Genomic DNA, 22,957 nt, shown 5'->3' with positions numbered 1-22,957 from the left:
ATGAAAGTGGCAAAGCGGTATGTTATAATGTTTGCAATATTCTGATGTTCTGATTGCGACAAACCTGTTTGACTCCCCGGTGATGTGTAATTGTTATTTGATTGTTGGGTGTTAGATGGGTTAGATGAACCTTAAAAAATACAAGGACATGCAAGAGTATGTGCTCAGGGTAACAAGCGAAGCACATAAAAGCATACTGTATCACACTTTACCTTGTGTTGTATGTGTGCTTTTCATGTTACATCTTGTTTGTGACCATCAGCCATTTCATTTGTGACATATCTATAGTGTAAATGGCTGAAGCTACCTCCGAAAAAAATGTGCATTTATTACTGAAGAATGTATCAGTGTTTACTGCCATAAGACTACATTTAACTTGATCTCAGGCAATTTAATGGCTAGTTTGTCAATGGTAAGCAGCATGTAGGCTACTCAGAGTATTAACTGTGATTATGTTTCTATATGTAAAGATCTGCTCCATTTCCTAATAAATATGTCAATATTCACATGTGCGTTTTTGTGTCTGTTTGTCGTCCCTGTGGGTTGCAAGACATTTCACTGACCAACACTGATCTGTGTTAGAAAATGGACCCGTTTGCCTTAAAAATATCCTCTGGGTGAAGATTTTTTTTTTTGTAATTTCAAATAACTGTATACACAAATGATGATGGAACAGTGGTCAAAATAATAGTTATGCAGTCTGTTATTATGCAGTCTTTATTTGACTGAAATAAAAGTGGCGTAATTTATTTTATTTTATGGTGATTTCCTGGTCGCTTTGGGTAGCACACTAACAAATGGCAGTGAATTAATATGCTGTGTGGCCGCTAGGGGCGCTGTTCTTGGTTTACATCTCCTGTCAGCAGCATGAGTAAATCCAACATGGCTGCCTCCTGTGCAGTTTGAGGACCTCTGGTAGGCGAAAGTCACACTATTAATCTCACTGACAACAATAGTTTTTTTTTTTTTGTTTGTTTGTTTGTTTTTTAAATATTTTGAAGTCATGTCCACGCTGGCAATGACGCTGCTCCTCCACACAGCCTGTCCAAGGAGTCCGACAGCCTGCAGGAGTCTGTGCGCCGCTCTGCTGAGGAGGTCCCACCGCAGAGCTCATGTTTCTCACTTTAGTCATTCGGCTCGGTGTTCATCTAAAACATGCTCGGCACTGCTGTACAGAAACCACGGAGAGCCGTCTCAAGTCGTCCAGTAAGCATCCCAGTCTAAAAGTGCGCTTGTGCATTGTGCATTGCTCTGAGTGTGTGGATGCACGCAAATATATGGGCTGATGCGAGATGGCCACCTGGAGCGATCATAGTAAAATAAAATGCACGTGTAAGAGGATGTGACAGATACCTAGAGAGTTGTTGGATCATAGAAAAAGTATTTTATCTAATCAAGTTTGATGACATGGGCTTGCTGGTTGCCAGGTTCGAGGACGTGGACCTTCCCTCTGTTGGGGCAAAGGATGTTCTTGTTAAGATGCTGGCAGCCCCGATCAATCCGTCAGACATCAACATGATTCAAGGTATCGTTAAATAAAAAGCTTTATGTCAAACAAAACATTTACACGCCCATTCATCAAACATCCATCACACTACAGCAGCCAGGGACAGGGTGTCTGCAGGTCCTTTCAAAGTCTTGAAAAGTCATGGAATACTTGGCAAGTCTTAAATGTACATGAATAAAGTCTTAATTAGTTAAGTTATGAAACAAAGCTTAAACCTGATACTGCCTTTTCACTTACCTGTTGGGGAAAATGCCGACTCGCCTGTCCTAAGTTCTTAGCAGAACAAACAATGGCGATCACTTACAGGAGCAGCTTACTATTTAACTTAGAGTCATATAGGTTATAACTGAGCATATTCCTGCATAAACTTACCTCTACACATGATCAAAATGTAGTGCTTATAATGATACTTACCTAGACTTGAATAAACAAAAGAGGATTAGACCAAAAATTGATAAATTAAGCTTTTAAAATTCATTAAAAGTATTAAATTTTACTTTCTGATACCCAAACACACCCTGGAGAAACAGTACCAGTGCAAAAAAGAAAATTAATAAGGAAACAAGATCAGTAAAGTCAGCATAATGACCAGCTAGATGAGAAAGGCAGTGACATTTCAGCACAGCGTCATAGTATTAGTATTTTTTAACCAATAAGACCAGCATGAAGAGTTATTGATCCATTGACAATTATTGATCCATTACTGTTTTCCAGGTACGTATGCCATCCTCCCTGACCTCCCAGCTGTTGGCGGCAACGAGGGCGTGGCGCAGGTCGTGGAGGTGGGCAGCCATGTGCAGTCCCTCAAAGCAGGAGACTGGGTCATTCCTAGAGATGCTGGGCTGGGTAACTAACTTCAGTGATAAGAATGACTCTGCAGCGTCAGTGTTGTGTCTCCTCACACGGGATTTGATATGAACTCTGTGTCGGTGTGAGCAGGGACGTGGAGGACAGCAGCAGTGTTGCCTGAGGTTGATGTCATCTCACTGCCCAGTGACATTCCCTTGTTGTCTGCCGCTACGCTGGGGGTGAACCCCTGCACTGCCTTCAGGATGCTCTCTGACTTCGAGGACCTCAAAGCAGGTGTCCATCCATCACATACAATTTAATCCAAAACATCAGGGATTCTAGCCTCTGAGATTTTACCTACACTTATGTGTTGTCTGTCCAGTGGCACGCAAATAATCAGCAATCCTGCTGAGGCAAAGTATGATGAAACTTTGATAAATGCTTTATGCTGAAACACGTCAGCATGTTTGTCGCTTTTGGCTGAAAATAAAGCGATCACAAAATGATCAAAGGATGAGGTGGCTTTTTCTGTTCCTTTTGTAGTGCCACCCTTTTTTTTTGTAATTTCTCTTGGGGAAACAACACACCGAATTGTACTCTTTGTAGCAGAGCATTCACCTGAAATTATGTGACAGAGAAGTGCACCTGCTTCCTCTTTTTATTAATCCTGGATATCTCAGAGGTCCTATTTTTGGTAAAGGTTTGCCTCTGTCTACTGTCCTTTCAGGGGACTCGGTGATCCAGAATGCAGCCAACAGTGGAGTCGGCCAGGCGGTCATACAGATTGCCGCTGCAAAGGGAATTAACACTATCAACGTTATCCGAGACAGGTGAACTCATTCACGCCAGACTGGCTCCTTAAAAGTACTGTGTTATGCTGCAAAAGTCTGTAAATTAGTGACTTGTGGCTCTGTATACACCCCAGCACACACACAGACACACACACACACATAACTTACATGAACTAGTTTAAGGAGATTTTGGAGGTTCTCAGTCCTAATCATTAGCTGAGGTTATCAGCCACTCCCTGAAGGCTAACTAGCTGTGATAGTGGAGTCTTTTAGTCCAGGAGTGACAGAGAGAGAATTTGTTTGTGTGTCAGAGTTTATGACTGTAATGGCCTTCCTTGCTCTGTCTTCCCTTTCACAGGCCAGAGTTCAAACAGCTCAGCGATAGGCTGAAGGCTATAGGGGCCAGTCATGTGATCAAAGAGGAGGCACTGAGGCGGCCTGAGATGAGGGAGTTGTTCAAGGTTTGTGGGTCCAAGCAGTTTTAAAGAATGTGTCCAGCAGTTTTGCTTGTGGATGAGTAAACCTGGTGCCATTATGGTCTTATATTTTTTTCTATAAGACGTGTCCAAGGCCTAAACTGGCACTGAATGGGGTCGGAGGCAAGAGTGCAACAGAGCTTCTCCGTCACCTACAGTGAGGATGTTGAATACTCTTTACTAATATAATGTTATATTTGTATTTTGAGGAGACAGCTGATGAAAGTTATCATATTTCTCATTGTTTTCAGGGTTGGAGGGACCATGGTAACGTATGGAGGGATGGCCAAACAGCCTGTCACTGTGCCTGTGGTAAGATGGAACCTCTCAGTCCTCTAGATTTGACTTTGCGTTTCCCCAAAACAATTTTTTACCAGGAAATTTTTCATCCCATTTCTGTGTTACTGCTCTGCTTACTCAGCTGTCCTTGTTTTCTCCAGAGCTCTCTTATTTTCAAGGATGTGAAGCTGCGGGGCTTTTGGGTCACACAGTGGAAGAGAGATCACTCACATGGTGAGTCTGTATTGAATGATCCATTACATGGTGTAATTAACACCAAAGATCCATAAAGAGGCCTTCCAAAACATTAAACTAAATTTCTCCCCAGATGAAGCGGCCTTCAGAGCCATGCTGGATGAACTGTGCTCCCTCATCCGGCAGGGAAAGCTCACAGCTCCTGTCTGTACCGAGGTCGGGCTCCAAGACTACAGGACAGCTCTGGACTCAGCCATGCTGCCTTTCACCTCCGCCAAACAAGTCCTGGTCATGTGACCTAACTGAGCTTCCATCAGCCAATTACTGCACTGGCATGATCCCAGCGTATGAACCAGGTGCAGCCACAAGACTGCAACGTCACTAACTGACATATCGTAAAATTCATCTCCCCAGAGTTGAGCACACACTCAATAAATGACCGATACTAGACTTTGACCCTTCTACATCTGCTGCAATGACACTTTGAGCTCCCGCAAGTTTAAAGGCAATCAAATACAGTAATCAAAAAGACATTAGTCCTTTTACAAACATAATGAGATTACAGGTGACATCAAGGAGCCCTGATAATGCCCCTTTATCAGTCTTGATTGGCAACATTTATCGGTCCCAAGTAATATGAACATGAACAAGTGCGGTCTGTTTTGTTAATAGAAACATTTATTGTTGGTATAACATTGCTGTTCAAGGTGTGCTGATGCATCCTGTTAAAGTAATGTCATTATTAAAATCAATAAAACATTTGATATTCCTTTTTTAGGGTCACTTTTGGAATTTCTTCACCTTTACTGTGTGCATACAGCAGGCAGAGACAGGAATGTTTCATGTGACAAAGAACCCAGACTAGATTTTAATTCAGAACGTAATGCTTACACCTTGAAGTGCATCTTAGCCAGTCGAGCCAAAGAAATGTCCAATATTTGTCATTTTTTGGCATACTTGACAGAAAATCAAGTATTTTAAGGATTTTAAATATTGTAATTTTGAAACAGTTCTAGCAAAAAAACAAATACAAATCCACTGTTTACAATATTATAAGATCTGTTTCTGGAAATTTAGCTCAGCAGGCCAGTGACTCATCGCCAGGTCAAAGGTCAAGTGAGGTGTTTTCGATTCCTGCGATCAACAGCTGGCCAAGACCAGGCTCAGCGCCACAGAGACGACTGGCAGCAATCCACCATAAACGGAGGCTGCTCCTTCTTCCTCCAGACAGTGTTCATACCTGTGAAAGTCTACCGCTCTGGCAGCGCACACGTGGTCAATGCGGCAGTCGCTGTTACACTCGGTCAGGTCATAGCTGACAGAATTGAACTTGTAGTACTTCTGTAGGTAGCAGTGGCTGCTAGCGATCCGCTCCAGGACCTGGTGCATGGAGGCCGGGGAGGCATCTGGTACTCTGAAGCTCTCGGTGAGGCGGTACTCCTTCTCCCAGCTGGCCTGGGCCATATTGGCACGAGTCAGGTTCAGGTAGTAGGTCACAAAGTCCTGGGTGTGTTGGAAAGAATAAGTTGAAAACTGGACAATGTGTTGATGAAAGTGCATGAAAACTGATGCAAGTGAGGGCTGGGTGATATGGACAGAATCAAATAACACAATAATTTTGACCCAATGCATCACTATCAATACTGTGATGATATTGTAGGGATGACCACTAGTGCTTTCTTAAGATATTTATATACAAGATTTTTGATTTAACATCCAGTAATTTGTATATTATGTACAAAGCAGCTAGAGGCAAATTATAGAACGGCTAGAATAGTCTGACAAGTTCAGAAAACTGCATCCCTTTACTGTAATGCAACCTTTAAAAACAGAAAGGGTAACATTTATACCATATTATAATATTATGATATCTAAAATTCCAGATGATATCAGTTTCAAATCACAATATTGATATAATATCACTGTTTTGCCCAGCCCTAAAGCATGTTGTACATTTTTTTTGTAATTTCACACACTTTCTCCAGCCAAAAAGCTGAAGATTGTAGTTGCACCTATGGAGAGTCCTCATTTAAATAGGAAAACAAAACAAAGAGGTGTTCAGTTGCCTCGACTTACTTTGACCAGGAGTGTTTGAGTGTCATATTCAAAGACACGAATCCCAGGGTTGTTGGCTCCGTTCACGACCCCTGGCAGTGTGGTTTTCCATGGTGAGACCCCTGGGCTGAGGAACATTGTACTGATGGGAGAATCTGCGGAAACAGAAGGCAAGACCCTGCCGATTAGTGGGCTATGATCACTTTCAGAATAACACAGAGTCATGAAACAACAACATCTGGACAGATAATAAAGTGCATCACAGTCAGGAAACTGAATTTTAAGTCCATTTAAAACAGTGAAGACAACAGTGAATAACATCATTTTAGATCAGTACGAGTTGATGTAAAAGGAGTAAAATTATGCCTAATATTAGTAATACTGCAATAGTTGGATTGTACCTTGTGAGTTGTAGAACATGCGAAAGCTGTCCGTATGATGATGGGAGAAGAATTGTCCAAATATGACCGAATGGTGCTTCTGAATTAGCTCCAAGTATTTGTTGTTGAACTTGGGTGTGAACCACGCCTTACTTCTCTTCTTCTCAAAGAAACCTGGAGGAGCGTGGCCGATGATGTACACCTGATAGACAAGTCAGTGCTGCTCAGTTAGCAAAGGCCACAGACACAAGATATGGCAAAGTGTAGTAAAGTGCCATGTTCAGTTTACAGTAGTTCGTGCTGTAATGTTTTGAATGATGTAATGTTAATATTGCAAGGCAGAGAAAGTCGATATACTTGACCTTCTCTTTGTTGTTGGCAGCGTTGGTAAGAATCTGATCCGCCCAGCTGAACTGGCTGGCCGGGTCATCCAAGTTCTTGGTCAGGTTGTTCTGGTCATAGTAAAGGTTTGTGTTGAGGACCAGCACTCTGAAACCTGCTCGATTCAGCAGCTTTTCAGAGTAATATCCACCTATGAGGAGCATTGAAAATAATACACAATACAGTCTGACTTCAAATGTGCCATTGATGCCACATCTCATAATAATCTAGTCATATTTTTGATCCCTGTAGGAAAACCACTTTTAGTCAGCCTCTTATCCAGCACCCCTGCACCTAGGAGGGATTTAATGTCTTGCTCAAGGGCACTTCAGGAGTGCAGATTCCTGACAACACTGAAGTTTAAACCTGGTTCTTATGTTATAGATCTCTCTCTCTTCAAACATTAACCTGCTGTGCTAAAAAGTATCAGAGAAACCAAATCTCAAGGTATCAAAGACAACTGTGTTCACCTTTTTTAAAGGTTTGTTGAGACTCTGGTTCCAGCCAATCCCGCCACATCTCCGCTATCTGGTCGTACATGTGGTTCTGGGTTGCAGGAAGCTGGTTCTTGGGGTGGAAGTCATGGTTGCCCAGGGTAGAGTACACTTTAGTGCCTAAAAAGTGATGATGGAGGGCTTTCATCAACCAGTCTATTGATATTAAAACACCACTAGTATGATATTACCTAAGAAACCTTGAGGTTACACTTACTTGGAAAGACCTGGTTTATGATGTCGGTGAGATTGCTGATAATACTGAGGACTTCTGTTTCTCCCAGATCCTGATTTGGCACATGTGGAGTGCTATCTCTGAAAGGCACATGGCAATTTCATTCAAAATTTGCCTTTGTAGAAAATCAGTAGTACCACACACTCACAAGATATCATGGAAGCTGTGAACATGAAAGTTAGACACGAGTTTGCTTTGCACAAGTTAGAAATAAGTTAATAAAAAGCCTGACTGTAGTGCTGTATCATGGCAGTCTGTTAGTCATTAAGAAATCTTATACAGGCTACCCTGTCCAGACGATGAAATCCGGATCTGGGAGAATGTCCCTCATGGCAAACACAGAGGAGTTGATGAGGTGCCATGGCGAGTCACAAACATAATCTCCAAATTCCCCTGCGTTGGCTGCTGGCTGTTGTCCACTGGATGCGCACACACGCTCGGGTTTATTGGTGAGATTATAGGTCCAGTCCCAGTGCAGATCTGTGATGTGCCAGAACCTCCCTGAACAAGTGCGTAATTGCGCATTAACATCAGTGGGCTTTAGTTTCTCCGACAAAAAACAGTCATTTTTTAGGGTTAGGGTTATTTATTTATTTATTTTATTTTTTTTAAAAAAAAAAAAAGTTGTATAAGACAATTGATCACTTACCAGACAAGGCAGCAACCTCTCCATATTTGAGAAGACATGTCAGGAGCAGGAGGCTCGCCGTCGCAGGCATGTCGAGCTGTGTGAGGACGCAGGAATCCCGCAACTGTCCCGTTATCTTCAAGACTTACAATCATGGCCAAGTTTAGTGGACTAGTCCATAAAGGAAAGATAAGATACGGCTCTGAGACAGGTCTGTGTTCTGTGTAATTACCGAGAGTGATGCATATAGCCTTACTGGAAATGGACGGGTAGCTGTTTGCTATGTTGCCTGTGATTTCATACAATGCGACATTTCATCTGAGCTGAAATGCCGGACAGTAAATTATGTCTTGCTCAACTTATGCTGCATTCCAAATAAGCACATTATTTTCTTTCTTTCTTTCTTGTTTGTGTGTTTGTTTGTTTTCATTGGGCTCACATTACAGACATTATTTTAAGGACTCTGCGACCCTTCTGCGTGACGCCTGCATGCACGCCTCTTTATATCAGGCCTCCTTTAATCACCCCTTAGAATAGTTTCCGTGACACTGTTATTGAAAATGCTCACGGTCAGTTGCAGGATGTGGGACTAGTACAACAGAGGAACAGAGAGCCTATTTGTAAATGATCATAAATTCAAAACAGTTATTATCTAGGATCTATGTGTTGCCCATGGGTTTAAACTGTGGCGATTAATTTGTAACTATAAAACGGGAGTTTAGTCAATATCTTAAATACGCTAAAACCTCTAAAATGGAATCACCTCTCAATAATAGTTCCATTAAATGGTTCGTGAGAGTTATGTTTGTACTGAGGCAGCTATTTGGTTTATGTTTGTGCGCGCTTATTTGAGAATGGCGATATTTCCGACAGCGCCTGAAGGCAACACGGTGTTCGCGTGTTTTCATTGGACGGCAGATTTAGCGGGACTTCTGTAGCGCGCAGGCGCCGCACGCTGTCAATTCAGCGCGCGGAACAGGACTTGGAAGTGGAAGTTGGGGGATTTGTGTGCTCTCCGTTCCATCTTTACAGGCTTCATTACTGCCCAAACTTTGCCTTTATTGTCCGGTTTATCAGACAACATGTGGAATCAAGGTGTGTGTGTGTGACCTCCACGCTGCGAGCCCCGGTGGCCTGGGGGGGTTTGTTGAAGTTGTCTCACCGCGGCTAGCGTTAGCTTGTTTGCTAGTAGCCTTCTTTGTTATTGTTGTCTGCACGTTAGCTCATGTCATCTAGCAAAGCCATATGCAGTTCTCTAATGGATACTAAAGGCCCTTTGGCTCAACTGTCATTGTTTTGTTTTTTGTTTTTTTCTCAGGAGGCTACAATGAAAGCATGGTCGGAGGATACAACCAGTCCCCAGGAGGCTTTGCGTCACCTGCTTTATCCCAGGGAGGAGAAAAGAAAGGGGTCTGTATTGTAGTTTCTGCTGCTCAACTTTATCATCATCACCTGTAAATAATAATAATAATAATAATAAAAATATGAGCCAATAAAATCAGATCTTACAACCACACCAATGCCACAATTCAGTCATTCAGTGTTAATATCAGATGTTTTTTCCTGATCTGCTATCAAGGTGTCATGTCCCAACACATCCTTCCCTTTTACACATACCTTGTAAAGTGCTGGTAATACTGGTTGGCTATTGGTCGTTTGTTGGGGACAGTAGTTAACTTGTGTGTACGTTTTGCAGAGGACACGTGCCACACAGATAATCCCATGCACAGTGTCTCAGTTGATGTCTGCTGTCCAAGCTGATGAGGCCTTCAGGGTGGGAGAGGTGGAGGTGGCCCAGGTGAGTTCTGGCTCGTGCTGTGCTGCCCCTACAGAGGCAGGACAGCGAAAATGTTGTAAGTGAATTAAAAACAACACTCCCAATGTACCAGTGAGAAATCAAATTAGGGCTGTGCCATATCATATCATGTAAATTTGTACACGAAAGCCAGCCCGCCAGCCATATAGCAGCATGATGAAATGTTGACGCTTTTGTATATCCTACCGCGCATCCTACAGCAGTCTGTTACCATGACAACAAACAGCAGTGTCAGCCCAGGTATATTAACAGTTGCCCAAACATAATGAAACACAATCAGGGTTTCCAATTTGCACCATTTGCACCCTCCTCCCTCCCTTTTCTCATCACCATCGACATGGAACCAGCACTTTCATTTGCCCACAGACACAGTCTTTAACAGGTCATAGTTGAACTGGGTATCAAAATTCGGTACCTTTATCGCACTTTTAATGCCTTGCTATGATAAGGCAAGCAAGCTAAGCAGGGTAAAATAGTGTAAAAACACTAAATTAAGGTGGAAGAGTAACTAGAATTAAGATGGTGAAATAAGATAATAGGCTAATGTATTTCAGCTATTGCCCTCTGCCCAATGACAACTAAACAAAACAATGACAACTACAGTGTGTCTGTGAAACACTGTAGTTGTCATTGTTTTTATACATCGTCTTGAGTACTGTTACTGCAAATTATCATAAAATGGTGCGACATTATTTTAGGTCTATATCGCATAATCCCCTATATCACTTAATCTGTAAGGAATTTGCACACAAGGATCCTGCGGCTCAGATGTAGATAAAGCAGATCAAGCAGGTTGTTTTTGCTTTTCTCAACATACAGAGTTTTGTGAAACCGCATCAGATGTATGCATGCGTAACCGGTGCACTTATAAGAGACATCATCACTTCACTCTTGAATAACAGTTTGTTCTCTTTGACTCAGGTTACCATTTTGGGTGTTATCAGAAGCACAGACAAATCCATGACAAACATCCAGTACAAGGTGGATGACATGACAGGTGCTCCGATGGACGTAAAGCAGTGGGTGGACACAGAGGTGAGTCGAGGCGCTGCAGCCGTGGCTTTGTCCCAGCACCCACCCTTGAGGTCTTTGTCCTGAAGTCAAATGACAACTTCAGTGACGTGTTTCCAGGAACTGGGACTTAAAGAAACAATAACATATTAATATTTTAGGGGGTGGAATTAGAAAATTAGGATTTTTTTTTCTTGAAAATGACTCAGAGTCTGTAATCGATTATCACAATAGTTGGCAACTAATGGATTAGTTGACTAATCATTGCAGCTCTAATTTAAATCCCACTCAGTGTTGCAAACATTAAAACAACTGTCGGTCAAAATCATTAGTAAATATAATAAAGAAGTAAATAAATAAGAAAATAATTACACTTGTCAACAATAGTAGTAATAGTAATAGTAATTTTTATTTATATCTTGCATGTCAACTTAATTGCTGCTTCTTCCTTTGGGCATACAAACACCTGATGAATTGTGGGATACACGCAGCCCTTGATAGACTGCCATCCGCATTATAGATTGCTTGGAAAATTGCTGGATTTGGATTTTTTAAATTTTCATATATTTATTTTTACTCAGCATAGCTTTCGCTGAGCACAGATTGTCTTTGTCAGCAGTGTCCTTGTTCACACTCACAGTTATGCTTTATTCGGGCATAAGTGTGAATACACACACATTCACGCTTAAGACATCAGCAGCACGACTGTGGTCTGACACTGCTGGCCACTGAGCGGCTCAAGTTGTTTGAAAATTTCAGTGCTTTGCTCAAGGGCTCTTCAGCTCTGGGTACGGAGGGAGGCGAGAATGCCATGCGTTTATTCATTCACTCCCCCCGCCCAGATTTTTTGTGCTAGGCATGTCCCAGGGATCAAACTGGTGACCTTCTGTTCACAAGCCTACGTCTCTAACCTGTTATGTTATTTAACCTTTTTCTGCAGTTGCACTCATTGTCAGTCACTTTGGTAGGAGCATCAACCAGTTGTCTAAAATGTAAACTCATTATAAACAGAACTGATATCTCCACAAGATCACAATGTCAGTGGCTTTTACATTTAACAGTAGCAAGTAAAATAGTTTCAAATAAATATCTAATTGTTACATAGCTCTTAAGACCAAGTATTCTTCGACAGTCACCTCTTGTTTCCTGGTGAAAACCCACAACTGTCCCTGATTATTCATGGAATTCCTCAGGAAGGTGTGGCTGATATTAGTTTTGGTCATTGTTTTCAATTTAAGCACCTTGGCAAAACTGTAATGTTGTCTTGTTTTACCCTAGGATCCCAGTGTTGACAGCACTGTGTTGCCCCCAGGCACTTACGTCAAAGTTTCTGGAAACCTGCGCTCCTTTCAGGTGAGTTTGTTGTCCAAAATACCTCTGAACTGTCCTAAGGACAGGAATTCCTGCTGCCTTATGGTACATTTGATTACATGTTGTAGCTGCCAACAGAGAATTGAGAGCAGACATGATTATTTGGAATTTGTTTAGCTACTTGCTGTTAAATGATCCACAGTGATTATAGCCATCATTCAGTTCAGGTAGGACTGCTGTACATGTATATACAGCCACAAAACAAAACAAAACAAAAAAAACACGGCAGGTGCTGCGGAAGTATTTCTTTGAGAATGGCTCCTGCATAAATGCTGCTTTATGAAATTTAAGTTAACTCTAGCTGAAGACTGTCTTCAGGTCACCATTCACACTCCAAGATGATCAGTTTTTTTTTTTCATCGCTCTGAACACTATGTTTTAGAATATGTTTATATATTTCTCAGTATTATTTTCTGATGAAGGCAAGTCATCCAAAATGACTTGATGGACTTTTGTAGATTCTAGCAAAAGTTGGGTTTTAACATCAGTATAGTCATGCACCTGCTTCTCATGCTGATGTTTTGGAGTTGTTCGAGTGTCAATTTCTTTTCCCACTGAATATCACTCTCCAAATGTGTTCTGTGGGGGTTGTTTACTGTCGACAATTCAGTGGCTTCTACCTTGTTGAGGTTGACTGGTGGAACTGTTTCAATTCATTTGTGGTTTTACCTAGAATTGGAGTCAAGTTTAATACAGAACTAAGACTTGTAAGATAAGGCACCAGGGAGGATGTGTACATCTTGAAGAGAAGAGGTTCCCAGGGATAGCAGTTCCTCTTGTGAAGTCATCTGTCAGATCTGTGAATTCAAGTGTTGCACCGTTGCACTGAGGCTGTTCTTTTTGTGTCTTCCTGTCTCAGAATCATAGGTCTTTGGTGGCGTTCAGTGTGAGGCCGCTTGAGGACCTGAACGAAATCACTTCGCACATGCTGGAGGTGGTGCAAGCGCACATGATACTCAGCAAACCACAGACCGCGGTGAGAACTGTTCAGCTTCCCGCACTGTATTTGAAATGCTGATACAAGCATGGGCAGCTTTTATCATTGATGGCAAGCATAGAATATGATGAATTAATCATATAGGACAGCTAGTAATTAGTTTCTAAGACATTTGGTCTTATTGAATGGCTGTTTATAGTTAGAATTGAGCAAAGGCAGCCAAGCATGCATGCATCAACACAAAAAATACATCAATGTCCTTTTTAAAAGCACCAACTATCTATAATCAATGCTTTGGGCAACCCTAAAATGAAAAGAGTATACTGTTTCAGTGTTTGTTCCACTATATTTGATTGTAGTCAATTTTGCTGATGTCATATTTCAAGTTTGTTATATTTGAGTATATCCTTTTTTACAGGTGACGTGTTTTGACCTCTTAACTCTGGTTCTCTTTCAGATGAGTGGTGGGACAGGAGCAGGAACCAACTCCAGCACGCTCGTGTCACGACCTGGCATGGGGAACATGGCATCAATGGGTGGGGCCTATATGGGTGGCAATGACATGGGTGCCAATGGTTTAAACCCAAATCAGAATCAGGTAAGCGCTCATAAAGGGCTTAGCATTAATATACATACAGCTGAGCATTGTAGTTTTTGTTTGGTTTGTGTTTGTCACTGCACTGTATTGATTCTGTTGCCTCTTGTATTACTATATATTGTTTATGCACTTATTTTCATAATTACTCTCTGATTTATCAGGGTATGTTGTATATTTTATTAGCCTGCTAAGATTTGATGCAGTAGGTTTACTTTAAACTCTGTTACTTTAGAATTGTTGAAAACTAACAGGTCCTTGCAAATACCCTGCCCTGTTAGAGAGTTGAGCAACATGATAGGGAAGAATGGCCTCACAGTAGAGAGGCCACATAAGGTCACAGGTGTCCAGACCAAAATAATACTCACTAGTGTCTTTTAGTACATTCCCCTTTAAAGACCTACACAACAATTGTGGCACACCAATGCTGATTTCTGTAGTAGCATGACAGGACCAGGGCACTCCCGGGAAATGTATGCTTGAGATAATGTTTTCCTTAACGTATGTGAGCAATTTACTGCAGCCATGTTCAAAATATCCTGTTTACTGATATGCAGTATTCACAAATATTAATTGTTGTATCCCTCACCAAGCCACTACCTGCTCACTAACTTCAAGTCAGTTTGGTGAAGAACCTCAGCCAGATGGGAGTTTTTTTCTTTTTCTTTTTCTTTTTTTTCTTTTTCTTTTCCTTTTCTTTTCTTTCTTTCTTTTCTTTTTTTTTTTTTTTTTTTGTATCTCTTTGCATTTTGCGACCCACGTGCCCCATTCTTCCCATCTCAGTTCACTGTGACTACCAGGAAGATGACCTAATGAATCACCTTCAAGTTCCCTAAGAAAATAAAACAAAGAGTAGTGGTTTCACAGAAACTGAAGACCATTTACTATAATTTACTGTTTCTGTATATACAACATTTAACAGCATGTGCATGTTAAAGTAAAATTCTTTTTCTCCTCCTAAGGTGCTGAGGTTGATAAGAGGCTGCCCAGATGCCCAGGGCATCAGCATTCAAGACTTAAAGCAGAGACTCAGTGGCATGAGTCTGGCTGTCATCAAGTAAGAGACCTCCTCTTCTCCATATCATGATACTTGGATCTGACGCAGTTGTTTCTGCTTGTATTACACACAACCACAAATGTCATGAGGGCGTCTGCACGTTATCTTTTTTTAATGCAGCAAGCTGCATCAGCCACGAGTCACTCTTTCCCATAGCAGCCAACTTCACATTCAGACATTCAGCTGTTGATGAAAAAATTTTAACTTGTTATATTGGAAGAAAACATAGAACAGGGTGAAAGTGCCCTAAAGCTGTCTCTTTAGTGATATTACATTATCATTATTTCTTTGGGCTTTAATGGAGCCAGACATGTAAGTTTTTCTTTTAACATAGCTAAATTACAAATGTTATTTTTGCACCACCTTTTTTTCCCTTTGGCACAGCATTTGAATTCTAAGAAAGGAGTTGCAGAAACATTATGCGTAATTTCTCTGTCTGTCCTCTAACAGGGAAGCAGTGGAGTTTCTGAGCAACGAAGGTCACATTTTCTCCACCATCGATGAAGATCACTACAAATCGACAGACAATGACGACTAGACGTCTGCAACTCCTGCATGTCACACACCAATGAGTTAATCTCTCAAGCTCAATCTGACATACGTCATTAAGTACAAACTGTCACTCAAAGATTGAACCTAAATCTCAAACTGTCAGACTTGTTCGACGCCATAGGACCAAGTGAAATGACGAGTGTTTTACTGTAAAGGTACTGTGGTGGTTGATGTTTGTTGAACAACATATGGTTTAAGTTTTGTGGCCTAAGTGTTCACACATCCTGTTTTATTTTGGTTGCTTCTGCTATTTTGCAACACAGGCCGGATGGTTTTACTCTTAAAGGCTATGTCAGCAGTTAATACTACAATTACAGATTTCCCTCCTCTATTAAAAAAGTATATTGTAATTTTAATGATTTGGATTACAGTTACACAGTATATTTTTGTTATTTTGTTCATGTAACATTTTGTAACAATTAAAATACCTTACAAACCATACATAGATCTGTCTTGTTTATCATACAGAATGAAATCATAGCTCAACAGATAAACAAAATAAACATCCTCAAGTGATTCTTCATCTCTTTGGCTGATTCTTTCAAATTGGAATTATTTAATGACAGATCCAAAACTTTCATCTCCATTTTTGGGCTACACAGTAAATGAAAAGTGATACCACTCTTGAGTCTTGTCATTAGTCATTTCAAAAATGAGGAATTGGTTACCCAGTGTCTTATATGGCTTATTTTTGTTACTCATCTTTTTTTTAAATCAGCATTTTTTCTTTAAATTACTATTTTAAACCTGTTATTGCTCGCTATGAAATCCATGACAAACAGAAACGGTGTGTTTTGTCATCTCTTTACCCCTGTCACCTCAGCAGGAACGACTTGAGTGAGTGTGAGTAGTTTGAATATTCTTCCTGTGCTGATGGGTGTTTCCTCGAAGCACAAATCAGGTGAACTCTAAGTCAACCATAAACGAGGGAGTGAATATTTGTTTATAGTATTTCGCTTCCTTATAATATATATGAAGATCTAGGCCTCAGCCCCCAACGCTGTTGACCGTGAAAAAGATGATCAGTGGATAAAAGGTTTTTTCATTCACTGCTGACGCATTGCAATTTTTGATGCCGTATTAATAAAAGTGGATTTTTGCATTCTAACCATTGTGCCTGTGGCAGTAATCATTTTTTTAACTACAGTTTAACACCTTTGGGGCCAGCATCTCAGAGATGTAAAAAAGGGTTTTGTTCCTCCTTTTTGTCTTGGCGGGGACGTCATAAAGTGAGAAGCAGGGGGGTGACATTTTGTTAAAGGTGAGAAAACAAGCCTTGAGCTGGAGGACGTGGGCTCCAACCCCAATACTGATTAATATTTCCACTGTTGAGAAGTCAACGAGCAAGAAACTGAATCCCAGACGTTCTTGCGTTCCGACAGTGTTAATGAGAATTAACCCACTGGTGCTGACGGTTTGCATTAGAGGAGACTCATTAGTCCTACATCCCCAGTACAACCATAGTTATGAGTTACTGTAGCAAACATGTTGCTTTATTGACCATCATAAAATAAAAGCACATTGACTTTCATACCTGAGGCATGTGAACAATCATAGGTCCTTATTTTACTTACAGTAAACTGGTATAGTTTGTTTCCTTCCAAAGTTACATATGCAGCCCTAGTGATTCCTACTAGTGATTTATAAAAAATATTGTATGAAAGTAAAGCAGATTATGGTAGTTATATTGCTCCAACAGAATACTTATAATAATAGAGTTTAAGCTGTCCCTTATTGTTATTGTATATTGAATATTTTTAATATATTGAATTACTACTGATGATATCCAGATTGTATGATATGTCATATTTGATTTGGCTGTAATGTAAAACACATATGGCATTATATTAAAATATATATTCAAGATAGTATAATTTAAAGACAACACAACATTTGCTCCACCGCCACTGCCCCCACACGTCACTGACAGCTCAGGTCTTGTAGCCCGTTTGTGATTGTTGCTGTTGCTGAAGTTTGGCATTTTTAGTAGAACATGACACTCTCCTGTGCTCGCTTCACCATGTCTGCCATAGTCTCATCCACCATTTCATAGTCATGGTCGCTGTCCACGTCCGCCTGGACATCACACAGCGTCACTGTGGGAAAAGCAAAGCAAAGTTTATACGATATGCTTGGCTGATTTAGTGTTCATTTGCATGCACTCCCTTGGCTGGAAATCTAGTCTTTTCAAGGAAGTGTAATGTCAATATATTCTATGCTTCAGTGATCATGTGCAGCTTTACCTTTTTTCTTTGACTCCTCGACTTTCACATAGGTGTTTGGCAGAGCTTTGCCCGATTTCAGCTGTGCAATGGGCTTTCGGGGGTTGATTGGTGGTGGCGTATCTTCTATGTCAGCCTGCACAGCAACAGGAAGGGAAATCGTTTGACTCGACTAACTCAGTCTTTGAGTTCTCAGTTGCCTTGGTAAAAATCGAAGGACCTCATATTTGCATAAGTGGACATAAATGGCAATATGAGGTGATTTCCTCAAAAACACACAACGGAGGACTAACGTACACAGCTAAAAATAAGCTATGATCAATAATGATTCATGACAGATATCTGTAGCCTATTCCTTATGAATGCTTATAGTAATAATTGCGTAGGTAGTAATATTTACCGGAGGTGGGGGAGCAGGAGGCCTCTTTTTGCTATTTAAAGTTAAATTGCTCAATCCTTTGTCCACGCTGCTGTGATGTGGTGAATGATCCGGCAGGTCTTTGGAATTCTTTGTCTTGGACTGGGCTTTCTTGAAGGATTTTGATGAAACTTTCTTGGAGGGCACAGTAGATGTTGATGGGTTTCGCTTTGGAGGTCGCGGGGGTGGAGTCTCATCTGAGCCCCCTTGTTTGCGAAACTCATAATAAAACGTGTCTGTCACCTCGGTAACTTTATCCATGTGAATCTTTGGGGGTTGGTCTGTGGGCCATGGCAAGGGGTCTTTGGTAAAACAGACAGACATAGAGAGCCAGTGTGTTGGGATCTGAAAACAGTGCTCTGGACTGTGAGGAAAGCTTGCCTGGATGGTGGGCTCTGCCACAGTCCCTTCTAGTCTGAGGGATGATAACCCAACCAGAGGATCTGCCTTGAGTTCTGTATCACGACTCACCACCTTAACATCCAGCGGCAACGTAAAATCTTTAGCCAAGTCCTTGAGCTTATACTTCTTGCTGTCGGCTAGTTTCTCCACAAAATGGCCCTGCATGTACAGAGGCAGAACAAGTTCTTCTTTCTCATTGTCCTCAGCTTCTCCTTCATCATCATCATCCTCCTCCTCATTGAAGTCTTGGATGCGCTGACAAATAAGAGCCTCAACGGTCTGCTTTTGTTCCTTACTGCCCGCACATGCCAATTCGACCCTCTCACAGCGCACAAGCTCCAGCTGATCCCCAACACTGAGGGCAGGCAGGCCCTCCTCCACCACTTCCTCGATGTTTCTTGTTACACTAACCTTGAGACCCGGCGTCAGCGCCAAAGCAACACTCAGTTCATACACTGAGCTGAACTCTCTTGGCCTCTTTCGAAATCGTCCACCATATTCCTGAGATATTAGGAAGTACTGCTGTGCCTTGCGGCCCTTCAAGCTGGAGGCCAGCACCATGTCTGTGGTGCCTTTCCTGTGGAAAACCAGTTGCTGGCCCCTGTTTAGTTTGGGCAGCCAGCTGCAGTGCAACGTAGACCGGCTCTCTGGACTTTCCAGTATCTCTGCCATGACGGGGAAGGATTCATCTGGCTGGGAGAGGACCTCTGTTAGACTCAGTGGAGTCACAAAAGTGACATCCCTGCACTGTTCGGTCACATCGAGCACATCCACCTCTAAGCTGGAGGGAAATTTCACCACATTCTTCCTCACTGTGTAGCAAAGTGAAAGACATTATAAGACAGAGGTGTGGTGGACACACGTACACTGCACTGCAAAAACACAAAATCTTACCAAGATTATTTGTCTTATTTCAAGTGAAAAATGTCTTATTTCTAGTCAAAATATCTCATTACACTTAAAATAAGACATGATCACCTCAGAAGTAACTTGTTTTTAGACAATTGTCTCTTGTTTCAAGTGAAAATTCACTTGAAACAAGTGAAAATTTGCTTGTTTGATTGGCAAAATTTGCCAGTGGAAAAAGTGAAAATTCACTTGAAATAAGTGAAAATTAGCTAGAAACAAGAAACAAATTTTGCCAATCAAACAAGCAAATTTTCACTTGTTTCAAGCAAGTTTTCACTTGAAACAAGAGACAATTGTCTAAAAACAAGTTACTTCTGAGGTGATCATGTCTTATTTTAAGTGTAATGAGATATTTTGACAAGGAATAAGACATTTTTTACTTGAAATAAGACAAATAATCTTGGTAAGATTTTGAGTTTTTGCAGTGTGAAAGATGAATACAGCGTGAATACAGCGTGTTATTCACATGGAGCCCAGAGTGTGGTTTACACATGCAAAATAGTTCATTTAAAAAAAAAAAAAAAAACACTTATCACTTCTATTTTTGCCCGATGTGGTGTTTTATTTTTATAGACTGTGTATTTCATACTCACAGCTCATAATGGCCTGGACTTGGTATACAGGGCTGAGGACAAGAGAACGATCCCCCATGGTGGTATTGTTGAGGCAAAACCTGCGACTACACAGGTGAGGTGAGGACATGATCTCCTGGAGAGTAAAGCACTCCTCACTCTCACACTCGTAGAACTCTCCACGGCAGGAAAGAGGGATAACCACCTCTGCCGACGCTCCCTGTTGTCCTTGGAAATGGCAGCGCACCTGACCCTCTTCTCCTTCACGCTGCTCCGTGGAGAGCACAGTTAGTGCTTTCCCGGCCCCGAGTGTGAAATTGTCCAAAGTTATTTCAGAGTGGCTATTGAAAGCAAAAGGGAGGCAAGAGTCCAGGCCTACAGGCCTCAGACTCAGCATCTCCTCTACCGTGCTGTACGGCATCTTCTCTGGAACCACCCTGAACAAGCCTGAGCGGCAGAAAAGAGTCCCAGTTAGAGAACGAAGGAAGTTACATTCAAAAGTATGGTCTTGAGAGATGAGGCCTACCTTTGTGATTAATTGGCAGTTCAAACGTGTCATTGTTGCTAATATCTTCACATCTGACTGATACAAGCTCAATATCAGTGACTTTTATTAGATCCCCGGTGGAAAAGCACACCTCACTCCCAGAAAGCTCATATATAGACCCTAAAACAGAAAGAATAATAGAGATAGAGGACGGAGAACAAGAAAGTGAGAGCGATATTCAGCATCCCGCTTTTCTTTGGACACAATATCACATAATCTAACATGAATTATTTATCAGTAACAGCACCACCAATCCAAATGTTACATATGAGGCATTCACTGGTTTCTATTTGGCTACAGTAATGTCCGATGGTTTTCTGCAGGATTTCTAAGGTGGATGATTAAAGGTTGCTCATACAGCCAAGCATTTCAACACCCACAGTTACTCACAATGGCAGTTTACAGATACACTAGAGTTTGTACAATTTTAACTCTGATTTTCTCTCAGATTCTCTCTCTCAGATTTTCAGTTTTGCATGTTCATCGTCAGTGTTAGATTTTTCAGTGTTCATCTCCAGGCCTTCCTTGCTTAACTCCTCAATCAGTCCAAACTGTCCCGTCAGTGAGACACATAATAAAACTGATCATAAGAAGAGACCTACCTTGGAAGTACACCCCAGAGCAAACCTGTAAAATTCTGGGTAAACAAGTTTTATCCAATGATGCGATGAACTGTTGCAGTGGCAAAGCAATCGTTGTGCCTGCCATCATTGTTGCCTGAGCTCAGCGCAGTCAAAAATGAAGGCAAAGAGCAAATGCCAAATGCAGCATAAGAGGGGGTGCTCTTTCAGTGAAAAACCACAAAAGTGAATGAGGAAGTTAGCTGTTCACACACTTCTCGCCTTCCAAATGTAGGGTTAGGCAGATCACGCACACATATGATCTGAGAGAAAATATTTGACTTGTTTTATTGTTTAATATGGCTATTTGACTTCCACTGCCATAATGTAATTACATAAAGCCATGTTTTGCTATCACACAAAGGTATTACAAAGATCTGACAATTTAAGATTTCACGAAATGTCTCAAAGTGTGGAAGGATTTTGAGTTATCGAAACACCCACACCCCCACACCCCCACACCCCCGTCCACTGGCTTGCCCACCCAAACCCACACATACACAATATTTATAGCCATGGCTGAACTCATTATACAATATTTACTGCCAGTAAGGTCCTCTTGTTCCACTGAACACATTGCATTCTGCAGCCTGCAAACTTTCAGAAAGGAAACAAAAGAAATTGCACTATAATATGTGACCTTTCAGAATTGCAGAATCGAGTCCAGAATTGAGTCTGTAGGACCCAAAGTCCCCCAACTTATTTATCACCTTATTACTTATTTTCACCAGATCTGGTTTACTTGATGTTACAGCTGTATGGCTCACATACACTACTCACAAAAAGTTAGGGATATTTGGCTTTTGGGTGAAGTTTATGGAAAATATAAAAAGTTCACGCTACAGTGATATTATATCATGAAAGTAGGGCTTTTAAGTAGAAGCATACACTGGTGATTTCCTCATCTCAAACAATTTCTTGAAACAAAAGCCAACAACAGTGGTGGATATACCACAACAAAAAATGTCAGTGTCAATAACTTGTCATGTGCCCTTGAGCATCAATTACAGCTTGACAACGACGTCTCATGCTGTTCACAAGTCGACTTATTGTCTGCTGAGGCATGGCATCCCACTCTTCTTGAAGGGCGGCCCTCAGGACATTGAGGTTCTGGGGTACAGAGCTCCGAGCCTCTACATGGCGACTCAGCTGAACCCATAGGTTTTCTATGGGATGGAGGTCTGGAGAAAGTGCAGGCCACTCCATTTGAGGTACCCCAGTCTCCAGCAGGCGTTCCCTAATGATACGACCTCGATGAGCTGGAGCATCAAACACCTGATGTGAATTTTGCCGTTAAGCTCCTTGTTAGAGAACAGCAACTTGTGCAAAAAGTACTGAAACATTGAACAGCTGGACATGTGCATTCAAAAGTTTACAGAAGGTCACATTAAGTTCACCTGTAAAGGTTATAATGCATTTTAGGTTCATCCTGAAATTTCACCCGAAAGCCGAATATCCCCAACTTTTTGTGAGTAGTGTATATATATGTATATGAAGCTCCCCACAAAGAAAACCACTTGTCACACAGGACACTCCACATGGACTATAGATCATTGGCAGTGCAGAATGGACACCAGCCTCTAATGCTCTATAGAAAGGACAAACATCTCTCACTTACAATTGATTATTGCCAGTCAATACTCTGTAAGCTGCCGAGTTCTCTACTCAGTCACAACAGTGTGCCCTGCTGGGACACCCTGAGACATGAACACAAAGGC

The 22,957-nt window shown here is 41.4% G+C and overlaps 4 protein-coding genes across 5 annotated transcripts; 2 read left to right on the top strand and 2 right to left on the bottom strand.

Moving 5' to 3' along the window:
* The first annotated feature begins 831 nt into the window (after window positions 1–831).
* mecr (mitochondrial trans-2-enoyl-CoA reductase) lies at window positions 832–4,818 on the top strand. Of its 2 annotated transcripts, XM_030072641.1 has the most exons (11): window positions 832–915; window positions 1,041–1,206; window positions 1,428–1,525; window positions 2,222–2,353; window positions 2,447–2,590; window positions 3,024–3,126; window positions 3,446–3,548; window positions 3,647–3,720; window positions 3,815–3,875; window positions 4,004–4,076; window positions 4,171–4,818. In XM_030072641.1, exons 3-11 carry the CDS (start codon window positions 1,480–1,482, stop codon window positions 4,332–4,334), a joined length of 900 nt encoding a protein of 299 aa, XP_029928501.1. In that variant the 5' UTR covers window positions 832–915; window positions 1,041–1,206; window positions 1,428–1,479; the 3' UTR covers window positions 4,335–4,818. The 2 variants fall into 2 exon arrangements, with proteins under 2 accessions (XP_029928501.1, XP_029928500.1); XM_030072640.1 differs by having other exon boundaries at window positions 864–1,206.
* A 359-nt stretch (window positions 4,819–5,177) lies between these two features.
* smpdl3b (sphingomyelin phosphodiesterase acid like 3B) lies at window positions 5,178–8,295 on the bottom strand. Its single transcript, XM_030072154.1, has 8 exons — window positions 8,232–8,295; window positions 7,870–8,083; window positions 7,565–7,662; window positions 7,324–7,467; window positions 6,835–7,004; window positions 6,494–6,674; window positions 6,114–6,247; window positions 5,178–5,540 (listed from the first exon to the last, which is right to left on the bottom strand). The coding sequence occupies exons 2-8, from the start codon at window positions 7,911–7,913 to the stop codon at window positions 5,178–5,180; spliced, it is 1,134 nt and encodes a 377-aa protein (XP_029928014.1). The 5' UTR covers window positions 7,914–8,083; window positions 8,232–8,295.
* An 849-nt stretch (window positions 8,296–9,144) lies between these two features.
* rpa2 (replication protein A2) lies at window positions 9,145–16,065 on the top strand. The gene is made up of 9 exons (XM_030073258.1): window positions 9,145–9,305; window positions 9,529–9,620; window positions 9,907–10,008; window positions 10,948–11,061; window positions 12,316–12,390; window positions 13,268–13,384; window positions 13,803–13,943; window positions 14,903–14,997; window positions 15,448–16,065. Exons 1-9 carry the CDS (start codon window positions 9,293–9,295, stop codon window positions 15,533–15,535), a joined length of 837 nt encoding a protein of 278 aa, XP_029929118.1. The 5' UTR covers window positions 9,145–9,292; the 3' UTR covers window positions 15,536–16,065.
* A 905-nt stretch (window positions 16,066–16,970) lies between these two features.
* themis2 (thymocyte selection associated family member 2) lies at window positions 16,971–21,327 on the bottom strand. Its single transcript, XM_030072395.1, has 6 exons — window positions 21,222–21,327; window positions 20,599–20,739; window positions 20,094–20,519; window positions 18,172–19,403; window positions 17,793–17,907; window positions 16,971–17,645 (listed from the first exon to the last, which is right to left on the bottom strand). Exons 1-6 carry the CDS (start codon window positions 21,325–21,327, stop codon window positions 17,533–17,535), a joined length of 2,133 nt encoding a protein of 710 aa, XP_029928255.1. The 3' UTR covers window positions 16,971–17,532.
* Between the last annotated feature and the right edge of the window lie 1,630 nt (window positions 21,328–22,957).

The sequence above is a fragment of the Myripristis murdjan genome, chromosome 16, assembly GCF_902150065.1.
Source record: "Myripristis murdjan chromosome 16, fMyrMur1.1, whole genome shotgun sequence".
In the NCBI taxonomy this organism is placed as follows: domain Eukaryota; kingdom Metazoa; phylum Chordata; class Actinopteri; order Holocentriformes; family Holocentridae; genus Myripristis; species Myripristis murdjan.
Note: the sequence above shows the minus strand (reverse complement) of the source record. Positions and strands in the feature narration are given on the sequence as shown.

Excerpts from the sequence above, each read along its gene's own strand:
- mecr (XM_030072640.1), top strand. The coding sequence starts at position 1,004 with ATGTCCACGCTGGCAATGACGCTGCTCCTCCACACAGCCTGTCCAAGG. Across the intron at positions 1,526-2,221 it reads AGACATCAACATGATTCAAG|GTACGTATGCCATCCTCCCT; the intron begins GTATCGTTAAAT and ends ACTGTTTTCCAG. Across the intron at positions 3,127-3,445 it reads ATCAACGTTATCCGAGACAG|GCCAGAGTTCAAACAGCTCA; the intron begins GTGAACTCATTC and ends TCCCTTTCACAG.
- smpdl3b (XM_030072154.1), bottom strand. The coding sequence starts at position 7,913 with ATGAGGGACATTCTCCCAGATCCGGATTTCATCGTCTGGACAGG. Across the intron at positions 7,005-7,323 it reads TCAACAAACCTTTAAAAAAG|GTGGATATTACTCTGAAAAG; the intron begins GTGAACACAGTT and ends TGCTCCTCATAG. Across the intron at positions 6,675-6,834 it reads CTGCCAACAACAAAGAGAAG|GTGTACATCATCGGCCACGC; the intron begins GTCAAGTATATC and ends CTTGTCTATCAG.
- rpa2 (XM_030073258.1), top strand. Across the intron at positions 11,062-12,315 it reads AGCAGTGGGTGGACACAGAG|GATCCCAGTGTTGACAGCAC; the intron begins GTGAGTCGAGGC and ends GTTTTACCCTAG. Across the intron at positions 12,391-13,267 it reads GAAACCTGCGCTCCTTTCAG|AATCATAGGTCTTTGGTGGC; the intron begins GTGAGTTTGTTG and ends TTCCTGTCTCAG.
- themis2 (XM_030072395.1), bottom strand. The coding sequence starts at position 21,327 with ATGGCAGGCACAACGATTGCTTTGCCACTGCAACAGTTCATCGCATCA. Across the intron at positions 19,404-20,093 it reads AGTCCAGGCCATTATGAGCT|TGAGGAAGAATGTGGTGAAA; the intron begins GTGAGTATGAAA and ends TTTGCTACACAG. Across the intron at positions 17,908-18,171 it reads CTCCTGCTCCCCCACCTCCG|GCTGACATAGAAGATACGCC; the intron begins GTAAATATTACT and ends GTTGCTGTGCAG.